Below are 15,530 nucleotides of genomic sequence, written 5' to 3' on the forward strand. Positions count from 1 at the left end.
GGTTAATACTAGTTTTCCTAGTTAGATCGGGTTTTGACTGAAATCGGATTTTGATGGTAACATAAATATAGTAACCGTGAAACTAAAAGTCTCGCACGTCATCAAAGTTTCATGTCGCACTACCCTACACTGTTGCCAGACTTCAGAACAAATCTTTAACCTTCGGTCTATAACGTCTGTAACCAACTGACTATTTCGATGTAAACGAAGTCGCGTACACGTATCGCTGTACCCACCTAGGAGTTTCTAGCAGATCAGTCAATGAATAGTATCTATAGAAAAAGGGCACGTTTCAGTTATTGAGTCTTTGATAAATCGAAGTTTTGATGTGAAGGACCGATGTTACACTTTTTGCATCAGTCTCATGTAAGGATTCAAATTGCCTATATGTTTTTAAATGTTTGAATTCATGTAAATATGAACTTGTTCAAGACCATTTTTCGAGACGAGCTACAAATAAACGACTTGCACAAATAATTCAATTACGACTTCAGGAACTACGCGGAAAGAAATTCGACAATGACAACACCAAGAAGAGACTTACGGACGCTGTAAAATGTTCTACGAAAAAAAAAATTAAAATAAAATTCAGATGTTTCAAATGTTCTCAGTTCCTTTGTCTAGAACATCTTAGAAGAATCTGTGAAAATTGCTACCGAGAAGATGACTAACAAGATGAAGATTCTGATGAGCAAATAGTTTCACTAACCTATAAGCGTTTTGAATTAGTTTTGTTAACTTTAATGATTAAAATTGAGTTTATTTTCTTTATTTATAGAAATTATTAATTTTTGTTTGCATTTAGGTTGTTACCCTTCTCCGCTATTGAATATAATGTATTTAAAATTAATGTTTTTTTTTTTGAATTTTCACTGACAGACAAATTGTATATGACATCTGTAAATCTATCTGAATATCTTTAAAAAGGCGTGATTGACTTGATTTTAAGAAAAAAAAATCGGTAAATTCTGTTTATAATATTATTAATATCTATCGGTCCCACAGACTGACGTTACAGGAAATTCACTCCAACAGCACGTTACAGACGGAAGGTTAAGATGATATAATTTGTTTCAGGACAGTCAATCGTAAGATTTAATCAAAATATGTTTTTAATTCCAAAATTTTATTATTGTGTAAGTAAATAAAACTCGGTCTATCTAATAATAATACTTATACTTTTTATTGCACATGTCGGAGAGGCACAAAGATTGTTCGACTTTTCCATCGTTCTTTTAGTAGTTTATTATTTAAATACTAAAATCAGCACAAGACAGTAAACACTAAATTATATCTAAAATACCAACGAATTCACAGGTTCCGATCATCCGTCTAGATCGGTACCTTTCCTTTTTTTCACTGCCTTGCTAGGCTCCGTGACTACATCCTGCAATCCCGGAGTTATCCCGATTGCGGTACCTTCACCCCAATACATAAACAAATAATCGTAATAACTAGACGTAAACATTAACATTATCATTCACCGACACACACATATTGTCTAGTTAGTTCGAATCAAACATTATTTCGTCATTGTCTGATTCGTCGTCATCACCAAAGTCAATAATTATAGATTGAATTTCTTCTCTATCAAATATTCGTTCCCTATCATACCATCTAATGATTTCTTCCTCGGTATGGTTTATTGAATTTTTCCACACATTTGGAGTTGCTGTATTAAAAGCTTCATGCCACATATTCAAACAGTCTCTTTCAGTTTTACCATCCCTACCAATGTGCCTATTATAATAATAATTCTTTGCAATTCCTCAAATTAATTCAACAGGGTTGAATATGCAATGATAGGGAGGTGGTAAACGTAAAATTTTGTGACCATACTGCTCTGCAAGGTCATCTATTACATACTTTATTGGTGGCTTATTTCTAAACAAAGTTTATACAGGGCGTCGTATAACTATAGGGAAGCAGAGCGGGTGGAAATAGTACATGTAAAAATGAGACATTTGGCATCAACGTGTTTGTATCAAATATTACTAGTTAATAAAATATAAGGTGCGCAAATTTTTTTTTTTTCGAAAATCATAAACTTTATCCAATAACGTACTGCGATATGGAGCATTATCCATAACAATGATAGATGGTTGCTCCAAGTTGTATAATAATCGGTATTGAAACCATTTCAAAAAATTGTCATGGTTCATTTCTCCATGGTAATCGTTTAGTTTTGTTCTTGAGCAATATATTGCCTCAGGACCATTAATAAAACCATGCTCATTTCCAACATGCAATATAACAACTAAAGATAATATAAACTAAAGGTAACCTAGGTACATTAATTAAACTATATTTTTCAATTATGTGCAGTTATCTTTTCCCGTCTACTTTAATGGTTTTAACACTTTTTACATTTTCATCTTGCCACGAGCGACTCAATGTTCCATTCTCAAATATCCAAGTCTTATCAAGAAACACAAACCGATAAAGAGGCTCATCTTTCATTTGCTTATACTGCCTCAAAAACTGCACTCTTTTTAGAGCAATGTTTTGGTAATTCCATAAGTACATATGTATTGTACATTAAGTAGATATTAAATAGCACGTTTTGAACGATATTTTCTTAGTTTCTGCAATCAAATGATAGATTACATTTAACCTTTAATAAAACATTAACAAGAAAAATTGGTAAAAAATATTTGTTCAAAATTTTTCACGTGCATTAATCAACAGATTACAATATTCCTTCTTGTGAACACTTCGAATATTAATTTGAGAAATGAAATCGAAAACTAAATGCAATTCTACGGTCCATTGAATTCTCAAAAAACAACAATATAAGTTTAAAGCCGTCGGAAATTTCTTTTGGTTATCAAACTTGTTAGTTATGTAGGTTTTTCTATCGTCGTCTAACGTTTGATACAATGATGGATACACTATTTAGACTTCTGCTCCACTGATAATAGGTACAGATGAGCCACTCGAAAGAAAGAGAGCTCTTTAGGTTCGGGGCGCTCTTAAATACTAAATCTAAGGGTAATAAAATAGTGTCTCACCCTGGCTAGAGAGCAATTATTAATTTATGACACCACCTACGACGTTACAGTAGTACTGATAACACTTGGTTGGTACTTTCTCATGAATGCCGACAAAGCAAGGCTGCACTTCTCATCAACGCCGACAAAGAGTCAACTATACTTTCCCACCAGTACCGACAAAGGGTGGTTAGACATCAATCACCAAATATCAAAATCACATGAAGATAACGATCACAAAATCTTCTTAATTGACGAAAATACTTCTAACCAGGTTGCGACATACATGGGCGTCCTATAAGGGCACATCAACCCCCTTACAGTTCTTTTCACTTTAGATCTAACAGGATTCATTTAACTAACAATATTAACGCTATCACTCTGTACAACTTGGCGATTTCTTGATCGTGTCTTGACTTTGTTGTAAAAATAGAGAAGTTTCTGCATATACATATACCAAAGGGTTAAAGCTATCTGACTCATGAATCCCACAGTTATATCCAAATATTTATATATTTATTTTTTCACATTAGTACTTACAAATGTGCTCCTTTTAAATCGGTACCTCGTTATAAATAAACACAAATACGTATGTTTATATGGAACTTTTGAGGGGACCTTATAGATTGGAAATTATAACCGTGATCTCGTATTAAGCGCGTTTTACTGTAGTAACTTTCAGTTTATGAGCATGTACCTATGCAAATAGTTGAAATGAAAATTGTATGTCATTGATGTTTAACTGTGATTTTGTTTGTTAAATGTAGTGGTTAGATACTCTTATTAATAATTCTTGAATGCAACCTTTGTCTTACAGTTTATTCTTTATGTTATGTAATGAATAATTATATTTTTTATAACGATGAATCCCCAAGCTCAAATTCGAGTTGAAGCACACAGTCACCACCCTAACATCTACGAGTTGAGGACTTGTGATTTATATATTTTGTAATTGTGACGTAAAATTTGGTAATTATTCACTTTAACCTTCACCGCTCCGATCGCTCTTTTTCGGTGCCCCGAAGTACAACTACCCGTCTGTTGAAAAAATACCCAACACCATCTATTAGTGATACAAATCTGCTTGTTGAAAGAAAATAGACCCAACACCATTTGTACTATATATAACCCATGAGACTAATTTATGGCCTAGACAATATAAATTAGTCATTACTCTCCTTTTATGATGGCACAATGGGAAGGAAACGGGACAGGCGACCTGAGCCTCCTTTTAAAAACAATTATATGACCATTTACGCGTGTAGATCATAATAATAACACGTTTAATTATCCGATAGAATGCACTTTTTAGTCTTTTTAGTTTAGTCAGCTCTATTTTAATATAAAAGTAATCTTAGCACAAGCATAATTAGTCATTAAGTCATCTAGCTCTTAAGTTGCTGGAACCTGTAACTTAAATCTTTTTAATAAATTGTTTTTTTTGAAAATATCAAAGAAAAATAATAAAACTAAACAGAAAACAGATCATCATTGGCGCCTTCTTCGTTGACAACCCTAGTAAGGTCATCATTATTCGCTCTTTACCACTAACAGCCGACGCTTCTCCCGAACTTTACGAAAGGTACAATTTTTGGAAGAATTTGAATTATCGGAGGTCACTTGTTTTTCTTCACAATTATCAGCACTATTTTAGAATTTTAGTTAACCGTGTAGTGTATGTTGTTTATATGTTATTAAATAAAACTTTAAGTGGAATCAAGCTCCAAGTGTCTTCTTATGTCCGTTCAGCGCAATAACAGCTGTGGTCCTCAAGCAAACATTTAAGGAATAAAGACAGATAAATTAAACGTTCGGCATTGTTTTTCAACTGTGCCTCCCTTGTGCTTGGGGTGAGACATCGAGTGCCCGAGATCTCATTCCCGATCACTGTCCGTACCTAAGAACACGGTTCGTAAAATAAAAGGCTTCGAGAAATTTAAAATAAGTATACCCTTTTTTTATAATAACTGGATAAAGTCCGAGAGTTTCAGCCTTACAAATAACTCGTAAATACACGTAGTATATTAGTGAATGTGCGTTCACACCTGGATTCAAAAGGTGATTAACTCCAAAGGTCTTGTGTGGAGGGAATCAAGACTCACGGCTCAGACTCTCTTTTCGGGTGCACCAATGAAGACACTCATAAGCAAATTCTCACACCTGAAGATTCTGTTTTTTGTCAATAATTTGGGAAAACCAAAACTTTAAAAGGTTTTTGCAATTAGTGTCTAGCTACAATAACCATTGCAAGGGCGTGGTCAATGTAATAAACCTCCAACCCCCCCCCCCCCCCCCCCCCAGGAATTTTCCAAAGGGCACAACAAAACTTGTTACAACGGTGCAATTTATGTATTGATCAACGCGGTCATCACTTTGAACATTTATTGTAATATTAGTGTTTATTTCATTGTAATTAGATAGTATTAAAAGCAATGATAGAAAAATCTCAGACTTTCCTTAAAAAAAGGCGTTTAAAGTCGATATGACAATAATTGTCATTTTTCTGGACAACCGTTCACTTTAGAGTATTTTACTAAGAGTGACTTTTTTATGCAGAATTGACTGTTCTTTAATATTCTTGAACTCTTTTACCGATAAATCTAAATTTAAAAAAATTTTGGATGAAAATATGTAATGATACACGTGTAACTAGCGCCCTCTATTATGTGCAAAATTTTAATTACGCCCATAAAATTTATCGGATTATGAAACAAGGATACACCAATTTTCATTTCAATAGTCCCAGTAGTTTTACAATAAATTTAAAAAAAAGAAAAAAAAAGTAGAATTTTAATACCCTGTATCTCAGGAATGACGGATCTTAAGACAATTTTTTATTAAGTAAACTATATTTATTTTTCGATAATCTGTTACCTCTATCGATTTGTCACCATAATTCTGAAACACCCTGTATATGTCAATAATTAACAAATGCAAGAAATTCGTTTGAATATCAGTCTACATTATAGATTGTTGTTAGTAGCAAAATGGGTCGTAAAGGTAAAGAAACCACAGAGTCTGAACGAACAATAATTTTTAATTTACTTCGAGATGGAAAATCGTATTCCGAAACAGCAAATGTAATGGAAAAAAGCCGTGTTACAGTCCGTTGTGTTATAAAACGATTTAAAAACTGCAGTTATTTTAAAAATATGCAACGATCTGGTCGGCCACCAAAGCTTCTTTTTTTAAATTTTCAGATAAAATAAGTACATGTATTAAAAATTGGATTGATATTCAAACAGCGACTTTTAAAGATGACTACGAAACGTGTGAGAGTGAAAACCAGCAGCGGGGAGTCTTATTATGGCTGCCTTCGAATTAATAAAAAAGACTTTACCATTACACCAGACGACCCACATATATCGGGTAGTTTATTCGATGAACCCCGCCTCGACGGTATTGACGAGATGGGTAATAAAGGTATTAAGATTAATCAAAGGTTTGGGAGACCATCCCTAATTATTCGTTTCAAATCAATAGAGGTGTCTGAAAACAATCAGACATTTTCGGGAATGCCAAATGTCGGCAATAAACTATGCTGAAAGAGTATTATAAATCTGGGAACCTTCACATAATGGTGTTCCCTGAAGCAGTTTATTGCCGGTAGATAAAAAATATACTGCCAAAATTTCCCAAGAATCCCACTGCAGTACGTCTTTGATATTGGCTGCAAATTGGCCATAGTTATAGAGAAAGTTGTAAACTCTGGTGATTTCAAAGAAAGAAGAAAAAAAACCTGACTAGAGGCAGACAAAGGATCAATTCCTGGTACAGCGGAGGACGTCCAATTTCAGTAATTGAAAAGGGTCGTTACCATGCGACCTGGAAAGGGGAGTGGGAACTCACTGTTGAGTCTTCCATTCATTTTTTGACCAGGTCACTCTTAACCTCATCAGAGATTAGAAAGTCGCAAAAGTTCTAAAATTACCTTTGAAATCATCAGACGCCAATTACTTGTAAAACACATTTAAGTTAAGAGCTTTTGTTAATATACATTCACAAAAAGTCAAACAAGCAATTAGTTCAATTCAGTTTCTCCCGGTCTGACAAAAACGAGAGTGGTCCTTCGGTAACAAAAGGTTTAGAACCAGCCGCGGAAGCAGAACCCACTAATTCCAACATTGTCAAGGGGAGTGATAAAATTCTCCCAAGACATTAGCGTTTTAAACTTTAGTTTATATGAGAAATGAAGTTAAAGGTTGAAGAATATAGTATTATCCATATGATACGTATCCTTTTTACTTATGAGATATAAGGCTCTATTTCAAAAAATGTATGCTGCGTCAATACTATTGTCCACCACTGTATATGTTGGGCATGTAAATATCTTTCATAGTTTTTTTGGGTTGAAAATTTGGTAATTACTATTCAAATTTAACAGTCTTACGGGACCGTGGAGTGAAAAGGGGAGCAAATTTTGATTAGGGAAGCGATATTTATTTATTACAAACGTAATAGACCGTATTTTGGCACTATAATGGACCAATCAAAACTGACAATAATTGTTTATTTTTGAGTTAGGTTTCAGTATTCCACCCAGTACACCCTTATAACTTCGCAGCAGTCAAAACCTTCCTTGATATCCTCATTAGTCCTGAGACAGGATCTCTTCCAAAATATACTGATTATAATGAAATAGGAGCCACTCATTTAATTTAATATAATTTTTTAATGCTTTAAGGAAAGTCCCAAAATTTTCAGTACACCTTGTAGACATAAATACTTTTTTTAATGAAAAAAAACGACGTTCTTATCTTTTTGTCGAAAAAAATGCAAAAAATGAACCATTTGGAATCACACATTGGATCGGTTTTTGAATTTTTATCAATATTCACGATAAAGTTATTGAACGGTAAAAATGAATGTTGATGTTCTTGAAAGGCCACGAAGGCATAGAATGTATTTAACAAAAATTCAAATTACCAGGGCAATTACGTTAGTTGAAGAAAGCCATTCAAGGCGGCATGTTGCCGAAATCCTCAATTTTAGGCGTTCTGCGATAAACCGAGCGTGGATAAGGTATGAAATATATGGCATTATTAAAAGGCAACCTTATCCAAACCATGCAGGGTCGGTTATATTTCGAGAAAATTGGCTTCTTGAAATTTGGGCTAGTCGAGATCGTCGCAGTTCTGCTCGAACACTACAAAATGAGTTGGTAGAACCTACAGGAAATCAATGCTAACTACATATGCAACACGGTGAACAGATCCTAGAAACAGATATTTTAAATTTTAACTTGTCTGTGTGACGGAGCCAACAGCGCGATGCATCGTCACCGGTCTATCAGTGGCAGTGACAGTACATTGCGAACCAGAGCGACCTCTCGATTCTCTAGAGATTTCAAACAGCCGACGGGAAATATTTTTCCGGAACGGTTTCCGGCAATACATTCCAGATCTTTCGATCGAAATTCTATAAAACCGTTGATCAAATCACCAACGCTCTTTTTTGGACACTGTTCTTTTCTTAACACACATCCAATACTTAATGAACTTTAAGTAACACAAATAGTCTGTATACAGTAGTTATAAATTTATTTTAAGTGTTTGAATATACAAAGTAAAATTTTCCGTTGTACGAGTTTCGTTTGGACGTTCATGTTTGCGTAGCCAACAAACGAAAACGCGTAGCCAGCCAAACGGCACAGCTGCACTGACTGCCAACTGTCAATTCAACCAGTTGTCTGAAGTCGTACCGCTGTGGTGTACCACTCGAGAGATCGTTCACTCCAAGAACCTGCACCGGCAAGTGACACTGTCAGGAGAGTCTCACTTGACGGGTGAGAGCAGAGGACGAACCAAAAGGGTTGTTAGCCATTAAAAGGGAAAACGACCCCCCAAAAATCTCTCTTTCTGCCCTGAGCTCTCTCGAGGTAAAGTACCACAACATCACTCTTAATATTAGTGATACCAAGCTGTGATAATTAGTGCAAACCTTAACTCTGTGCAAAATAAAGTAGTTTAATAGGTAAAGCACTTATTTAATCTACTGGATCAAATACATGTATTAAAGATTGCATTGATATTCAAGAACAGCGACTTTTAAAGATGACTACAAAACGTGTTAGAGTGGAAACTAGTAGCGGAGAGTCTTATTATGGCTCCCTTCGAATTAATAAAAAAGACTACTATTGCACCAGACGACCACATACATATATTGGGAAGGTTTTTCGACGAACGCCGCCTTGACGAGATTAACGAGGTGGGTAATAAAGCCATTAAAATTAACCAAAGGTTTGGAAAACCATCCATAACTATTCATTTTAAATCAACCCCAGAAAGGGATGCCATTTTGAAAAAAATTAGGATCTTAATAAGGTATATTATACAGGGTGTCCCAAATAAGATGTTCTATTTCCTTATATCGAAACATATACTTATGCCAAAAAGTTCTACGAAAGTTCAATGATTTTTAAAGGTCTTTTATTATATAATAATTTGACATATACAGGGAGTATCACTTTTGCGGAATAAATATCAACTTCATTATTTTAAATAAAACTTCCTATTTTTTTATATTTTCGAATTGCTCATGAAATTTTAGGGCCACTTATTAGGATTATAATTAATAATATATGTCGGCGCCGCCATAAATTTAGTAAATACCCTTAAGCAGACAGGCAGACAGACTTCTTGTATTGGTAGGACCCTATGTAATCGATCGGGGTTCTGATTTTTTGCTATTCTCTCAACCTAAAGCATTCATTGTCATTCTTTATGGTATGACGTCCAGGAACCTCGGGAATAAGGGACACACTTGTTCTTAAAATATAAGGGGGGCAAAACGGGGTCAGCAGGCAAAAAAGAAAGAAATGAAAAGTAGGATGAGAGGGCAGTAATTAATGAGAGTTGAGATTGAGAGGACTGGCCCCGGATCGTCATGTCCCTTATGCTATGATTTGCTTTATATACGGTCTACCATTGTAAAAGAGATCATTATCTTAAGACAGTTATTACCATTTACGGTAGTCTGTATATATTCATGTAAATATCAATTAGTGTATTTTTAGTGATATTCGTCTATATTAATAAGTTAGTGGTTATAAGCGACTTTTTGTGTTTTAATTTCCACCCATGGCTTCTGGAAGCAACTCGCCCTCGGGTTTTCCGACATATATTTGAAATTTATGCCGACGCCGACCAATAAGGTTCTATTCGTAATCTTATTTTCTTAACCCATTAACGCCTAGCGTCATATAAATAGGACGCGTTTGTTATCATTGTGTTGGGCCTTCCAGACAAAACATAAACAAACACTTTACCCGAACTTTAAATCAATAAACTCTAAGGACCATAACTTTTTAATTAAAAGTCTTCAGTTTGTTCTGTGACTCGAACAGTGAAGTGTGAAAAAGTTACAGTTTTTTTAGTGCATGCATCGTCTTTATTTTATAAATATATCAAACCAACCATCGCAAGTAAGTATTTTTTTTTGTAGTATTAATTAGTTATTTATAGGTATTTACAGTATATGTAGTAAAATAAATTATTGTGTTAATAGTTTATGTGCAAATTATGTGTAAAGTTTAGTGTCATATAAATATGACGCTGGGCTTAAGGAGTATACAAATTTAACGAATTTCTATTAATATTTTTCATAGTGGAAATATCAAACAAATTTTGGTTTACAGGTACTAATATGAGTTCTATTCCATTTAAAACTTTGGAGGGAGCCGTTGAGTATTTATTCTCTGAACAAATCGAAGCAGACATTCTTACTTTACCTCCGGATATTGACGAATTGACCGATGAGGAAGATATTGGAGAGGATTGACAAGCATCGGTGGTAAATGACGTACCAGGTTCAGTTGAAATTGAATGCTACGCTAGTGATGAATCAGATGATGACAATTTGCTGCTTTCTTCATTCATTACATCCTCTTCCTCCGATCCGAAGGAAAAAAATATGAAATTAGAAACTCCAGTTATAGCAAAGTGGAGAAACATTTTTCCGAAATACAAATCCAATTTTACTGCCTATAAAGAAGGACTTGCCAGAAAACAATCTGAATATTTAAAAAATACCCTTGCTGATTTTACGCCTATAAATATATTTGAAGAAATATTTGATAATGGAATGTACCAGATGATAATAGATGAAACAAATCGTTATGCAACTACGCAGAAAAACAAACATGATTTTATTGCAACAATTGAAAACATCAAAATATTTTTCGGATTCTTGATTTTCACAAGCTACCACACTCTTCTCAGTGAATGTGATTATTGGTCCGAATGCGAAGATCTAGGTGTACCTTTAGTTCGAAATACTATGAGTAGAAATGCTTATTTAGAAATGAAATTCGTTTTACATTTTCAAGATAATAGTCAAGCAATTAACAGTAAGTCTGACAGGGGATTCAAAATTTGACCTTTAATAAACAGAGTAAATGAAAATTTTAGAAAATGGGGAGTATTTGATTCGAACCTATCAATTGACGAAATGATTGTTCGTTATTACGGTCACAATTCATTGAAACAATTTATTAGAGCGAAGCCTGTAAGATTTGACTATAAGTTGTGGGCTATGTGCGGTAAGACTGGTTACTGCTACAATTTCTCCTTATATTGTGGAAAAGAAGCATCTGAAAATCATCCTGGATATCCTTTGGGAACAAGAGTGATATTGAATATGATATCAATTTTAACTGATCCAAAATAATTATACATTTTATTTTAACAACTTTTTTAGTAGCTATAAGTTATTTTGTAAGTTAAACGAATTAGGTTTTAAAGCGACTGGTACTATTAGAGAAAATAGAATCCAAAAGTGTACCATAAAATTATCTAAAGAGCTTGAAAAAAGTGGACGAGGCGCATATGAATTTCGTTTCGATCAAAACAATAAAATTTTTATTGTGAAATGGAATGATAATAAATGTGTATCTGTTGCAACTCATTTTGACAGTATTAAACCGTTAGCATATACCGAGAGGTGGAGTAAGGAAAAAAAAGGACGAATTTCTATACCTCAGCCAAAAGTAATTTATAATTATAATCGCTTTATGGGTGGAGTAGACCAACATGATTGGCTTCTAGAAAAACAATGCTATTGCTGTCAAAGGGAAAAAGTGGTACTGGTGTTTAGTAACTCGTATAATCGATATGTCTGTAGTAAATTCATATTTAATCCATAAACATATACATGAAAAAAAAGCTATAAGCATAAAAGACTTTAGAAGAGAGATTGCTGTTTACTATTTAAAACTGGGACACGACCGAAGTATTATGAAGAGAAGACCTAAAAGTTTACCTTCAACATCAAGATCAATAGTGCCTGAAGATGTAAGATTTGATCAGAAAAGTCATTATCTTAAAACCAGAGACAAACAACGTCGTTGCCAGTATCAAAATTGTAAAAGTAAACCGTTAAGTTTTTGTGAAAAATGTAATATTACTTTATGTAAAGCATGTTTTGTTAACTTTCATTCAAAAAAATAAATTATAAAATACATATATATTTATATTCCTCTTATGTATATGTCTCTTCGACGTATCCCTAAATATTAAATATTCCTCAATATAATAAATAATTAAAAATATATTATTGAATATGAATTAATTTTATTATAATGTACCTCCATACGCCCAGCGTCCTATTTTTAGGACGGCAATTTCTGAAAAAATTACTAACATTTTTGGATATTTTTCGATGACAATAATTTTATAACGGTTTAAGTAGCCGATATTTCAATTTGTAAAAAATTTTTTTTTTTTAATAAATTGGGCGTTAATGGGTTAATGAACTGCAAGTCTGGCGGCAACCTTATATGATTGCTGGGCCAGCACTTGTTGTGGATATGCTTGCCATAGAATCTATAGGTCTTAAATAATTGCAATTTTTATAAAAGCTAAAGAAAAATATTCGTTACAGGGTACCGTCTAGTGTTTTTTAGGACTTTAATGTAAATTCTTGTTAATTTAAGATAGTTACGCATAGAATAATTTAGAATTAAAAACGTGTAATCTTCGGGCCCAGCATCCTCGTGATACGCCCATTAGCGTTACTAGTTCGAGAGTAACTTCCGCCAAGCACAGGGTTTTTTTCACCCATTATCCTTGTTAATAGACGAGCTAAGTGGTGGAATTTCCTGCGGCTTTTTTGTCGGAACTAGTACCAAGGTGCAATCACAATTACCGAAAGACCTCAAAAGGCCAAATCGTGCCTCCCGAGCGTTACGCTTTAACGCGGCTAGTGCTTATTGGACCAATAACTACCCCATAGTCTAAGTACGCCTATGGTTGTTCTCCAGTTGATGCGGTATTTAAGAATTTACAACATAAGACAGATCTCTCTTGCAATCTTGCACCCCCGCGTCTTAGGACCTTGCTCTTGGTTCTCAACTACCAGCTTACGTGTCCTCTTATTCGTTACATGCCTCCCGTAAATGAATCTGTGAAGTGGTTCCCGGAGGGCCGAACAGAAATCCCGGAAGAAGTATCTGATTCCGACTGGTTGATCTCACGACGAATCCTTCGAAAGTTCACAATCGACACGCCGTAAAACAGTGAGTTCCGGAGTGTTACTGCTATATCCGGCAACAGAGAAGAGACACACAGGTTAGTTGTAGTTTGCCTAGCATAAGAACGGCATTGGTACAATTAGTCTTAGGTTGTAGAGTGGCTTGAAGAAATATTTTTCTTCCTTGTAATTCGGTTAACTTCCAAAGTTTCCTAGGTTAAGCTGTAAAAGTACCGTTAAGGGATCTTTTAGAAAAACTTAGGTGGTACACCTTGGCAAATACATTATACGCGATAATTTTTTTTCTGTCATTAATAAATATTCGTATTCAGTAAAGAATGGCCTACGATAATTCAAGAAGCAGTAAACAAGCTGTCTTTGAGTCGTTAAGAGGCGAAAGGAATGACTCCCCAAGTACCATTGAGGAAAGGGTAAGTGTGGACGACAAGGCAGGACCAAAATTGGTCTGGACGACACCGGTGCCCCGCCTGCGACGGTCTAGTAACCTCAAATTCCACAATACACTATAATAATCGATACTTTGCTTATATTCATTTTTGCCCAACACAGTTTTGGTTTTTTTTCTTTCAGTCAGTCGTAATAAAGCTTTGATCCTATAAACTTGGTTTTTGTTCAATAAAACACTTACAACGAAATTCAACGAAGGACTTTGATTTAACAGGTTATGGGCCCAGGTACGTTAGTCCTGGATTAAGAAGTCTTCATCGCGTTTCGTGTAAAGTAGTCGCATTCGAATCGTGCAGTAAGTCTTGTACTTGCGAATCCTAAATACGTTCGAGTCGTATATACAGAGTGACGTGATTGCCAGTGTAACAAAAATCGATTGTGGGAACATACCAAAGTTTGATGGCTTCAACTTTCAACTGTGGAAATTCAGTATCCAAATTTTGCTGAAAGTTGAAAAGCTTATGAAGCTAGTCGACGGGACTGAACAAGAACCTAGCGACACAAGTTCAGATGAGTGGACTAAGTGGGATACGAATAACTTCAAAGCTCAAGTTATTTTGTTGTCAACAATCAGCCAGGATCAGATTCAATATCTAATAAATTGCAACAATGCGGCTGAAATGTGGACACGGCTCATGTCGATTCATGAGCAGAAAACGAAAGTGTCAAAAGAATTGCTGTGGCAGAAATTCTATGAATATAAAATGCCTGAAGGCGCAAAAATGGCGAAGCATATCTCAAACATTGAAATGCTCGTAAAACAATTAAAAGATATTAGTGAAAACATAAGTACAAGTGCAAAATGTTCAAAAGTAATAAACAGTTTGCCTTCGTGTTACAACGCATCCAGAACAGCTTGAGATTCAGTTGCCGTTGGTAAGCAAACTTTCGAAAACTTAACAACCAGATTAATGAAAGAAGAATCAAGAATGGTCAATGCAGACAGTGAATTATCTCGGCTGGCTCTGGAAGTACAACCATTAAAAAACAAATTGGAAGCCATGAGTATAAAAAGCAAGGCGCGCATAAATGACTGGAAGAAAAATATTACTTGTAATTTCTGCAAGAAACAGGGGTACTGGGCACGTGAGTGTAGAAAAAGGATCACAGGGAAGGGTCAAGAGAAAAATGGCGAACAATCTATCAGCAGTGGTTCAGCCTATATTTCGACATCATATTTAGTAAGTGTAAGAATGAAGAAAACCGAATGGGTTTGCGACTCTAGTGCAAGTGTTCACATGACTAGTGTACATGAATGGTTTACAGAACTGAAACCTCTCTGCCAACCATTGCATGTTCCAATCGCAAATGACAAAAAGATTGCAGCAGCTGGCTCCGGAACAATAAATATTCAACCTCTTGTGGAAGGCCAATGGATCAATAGAACCATCTACAATGTCCTTTATGTTCCAGAACTGAGAATAAGTCTTTTTTCAGTGGAAGTAATGACTGATCGTAATTTTATCTTTCATTCATCTAAAAATCATTGTGGGTTTCGCGACAGTAATGAAAACTTATCATGTTTCGGTACGCGAAGTGGCGATTTGTGGGTAATGAACTTAAGAGTAAGAGTACCCCCGGAGTGCAACGTGCGCAACGTCAAAA

General features: G+C 34.9%; 1 protein-coding gene across 1 annotated transcript in view; it reads left to right on the top strand.

Annotated features, from left to right (window-relative positions):
- LOC136417702 (piggyBac transposable element-derived protein 3-like) overlaps positions 1–10,769 on the top strand; it is a 28,265-nt gene extending 17,496 nt beyond the window's left edge. The window contains exon 4 of the mRNA XM_066403521.1: positions 10,627–10,769. Within this exon, the coding sequence (XP_066259618.1) occupies positions 10,627–10,769 (143 nt within the window). The remainder of the gene's footprint in view (positions 1–10,626) is intronic.
- Positions 10,770–15,530: the final 4,761 nt, after the last annotated feature.

This window comes from Euwallacea similis, chromosome 29 (assembly GCF_039881205.1).
Source record: "Euwallacea similis isolate ESF13 chromosome 29, ESF131.1, whole genome shotgun sequence".
Lineage (NCBI taxonomy): Eukaryota > Metazoa > Arthropoda > Insecta > Coleoptera > Curculionidae > Euwallacea > Euwallacea similis.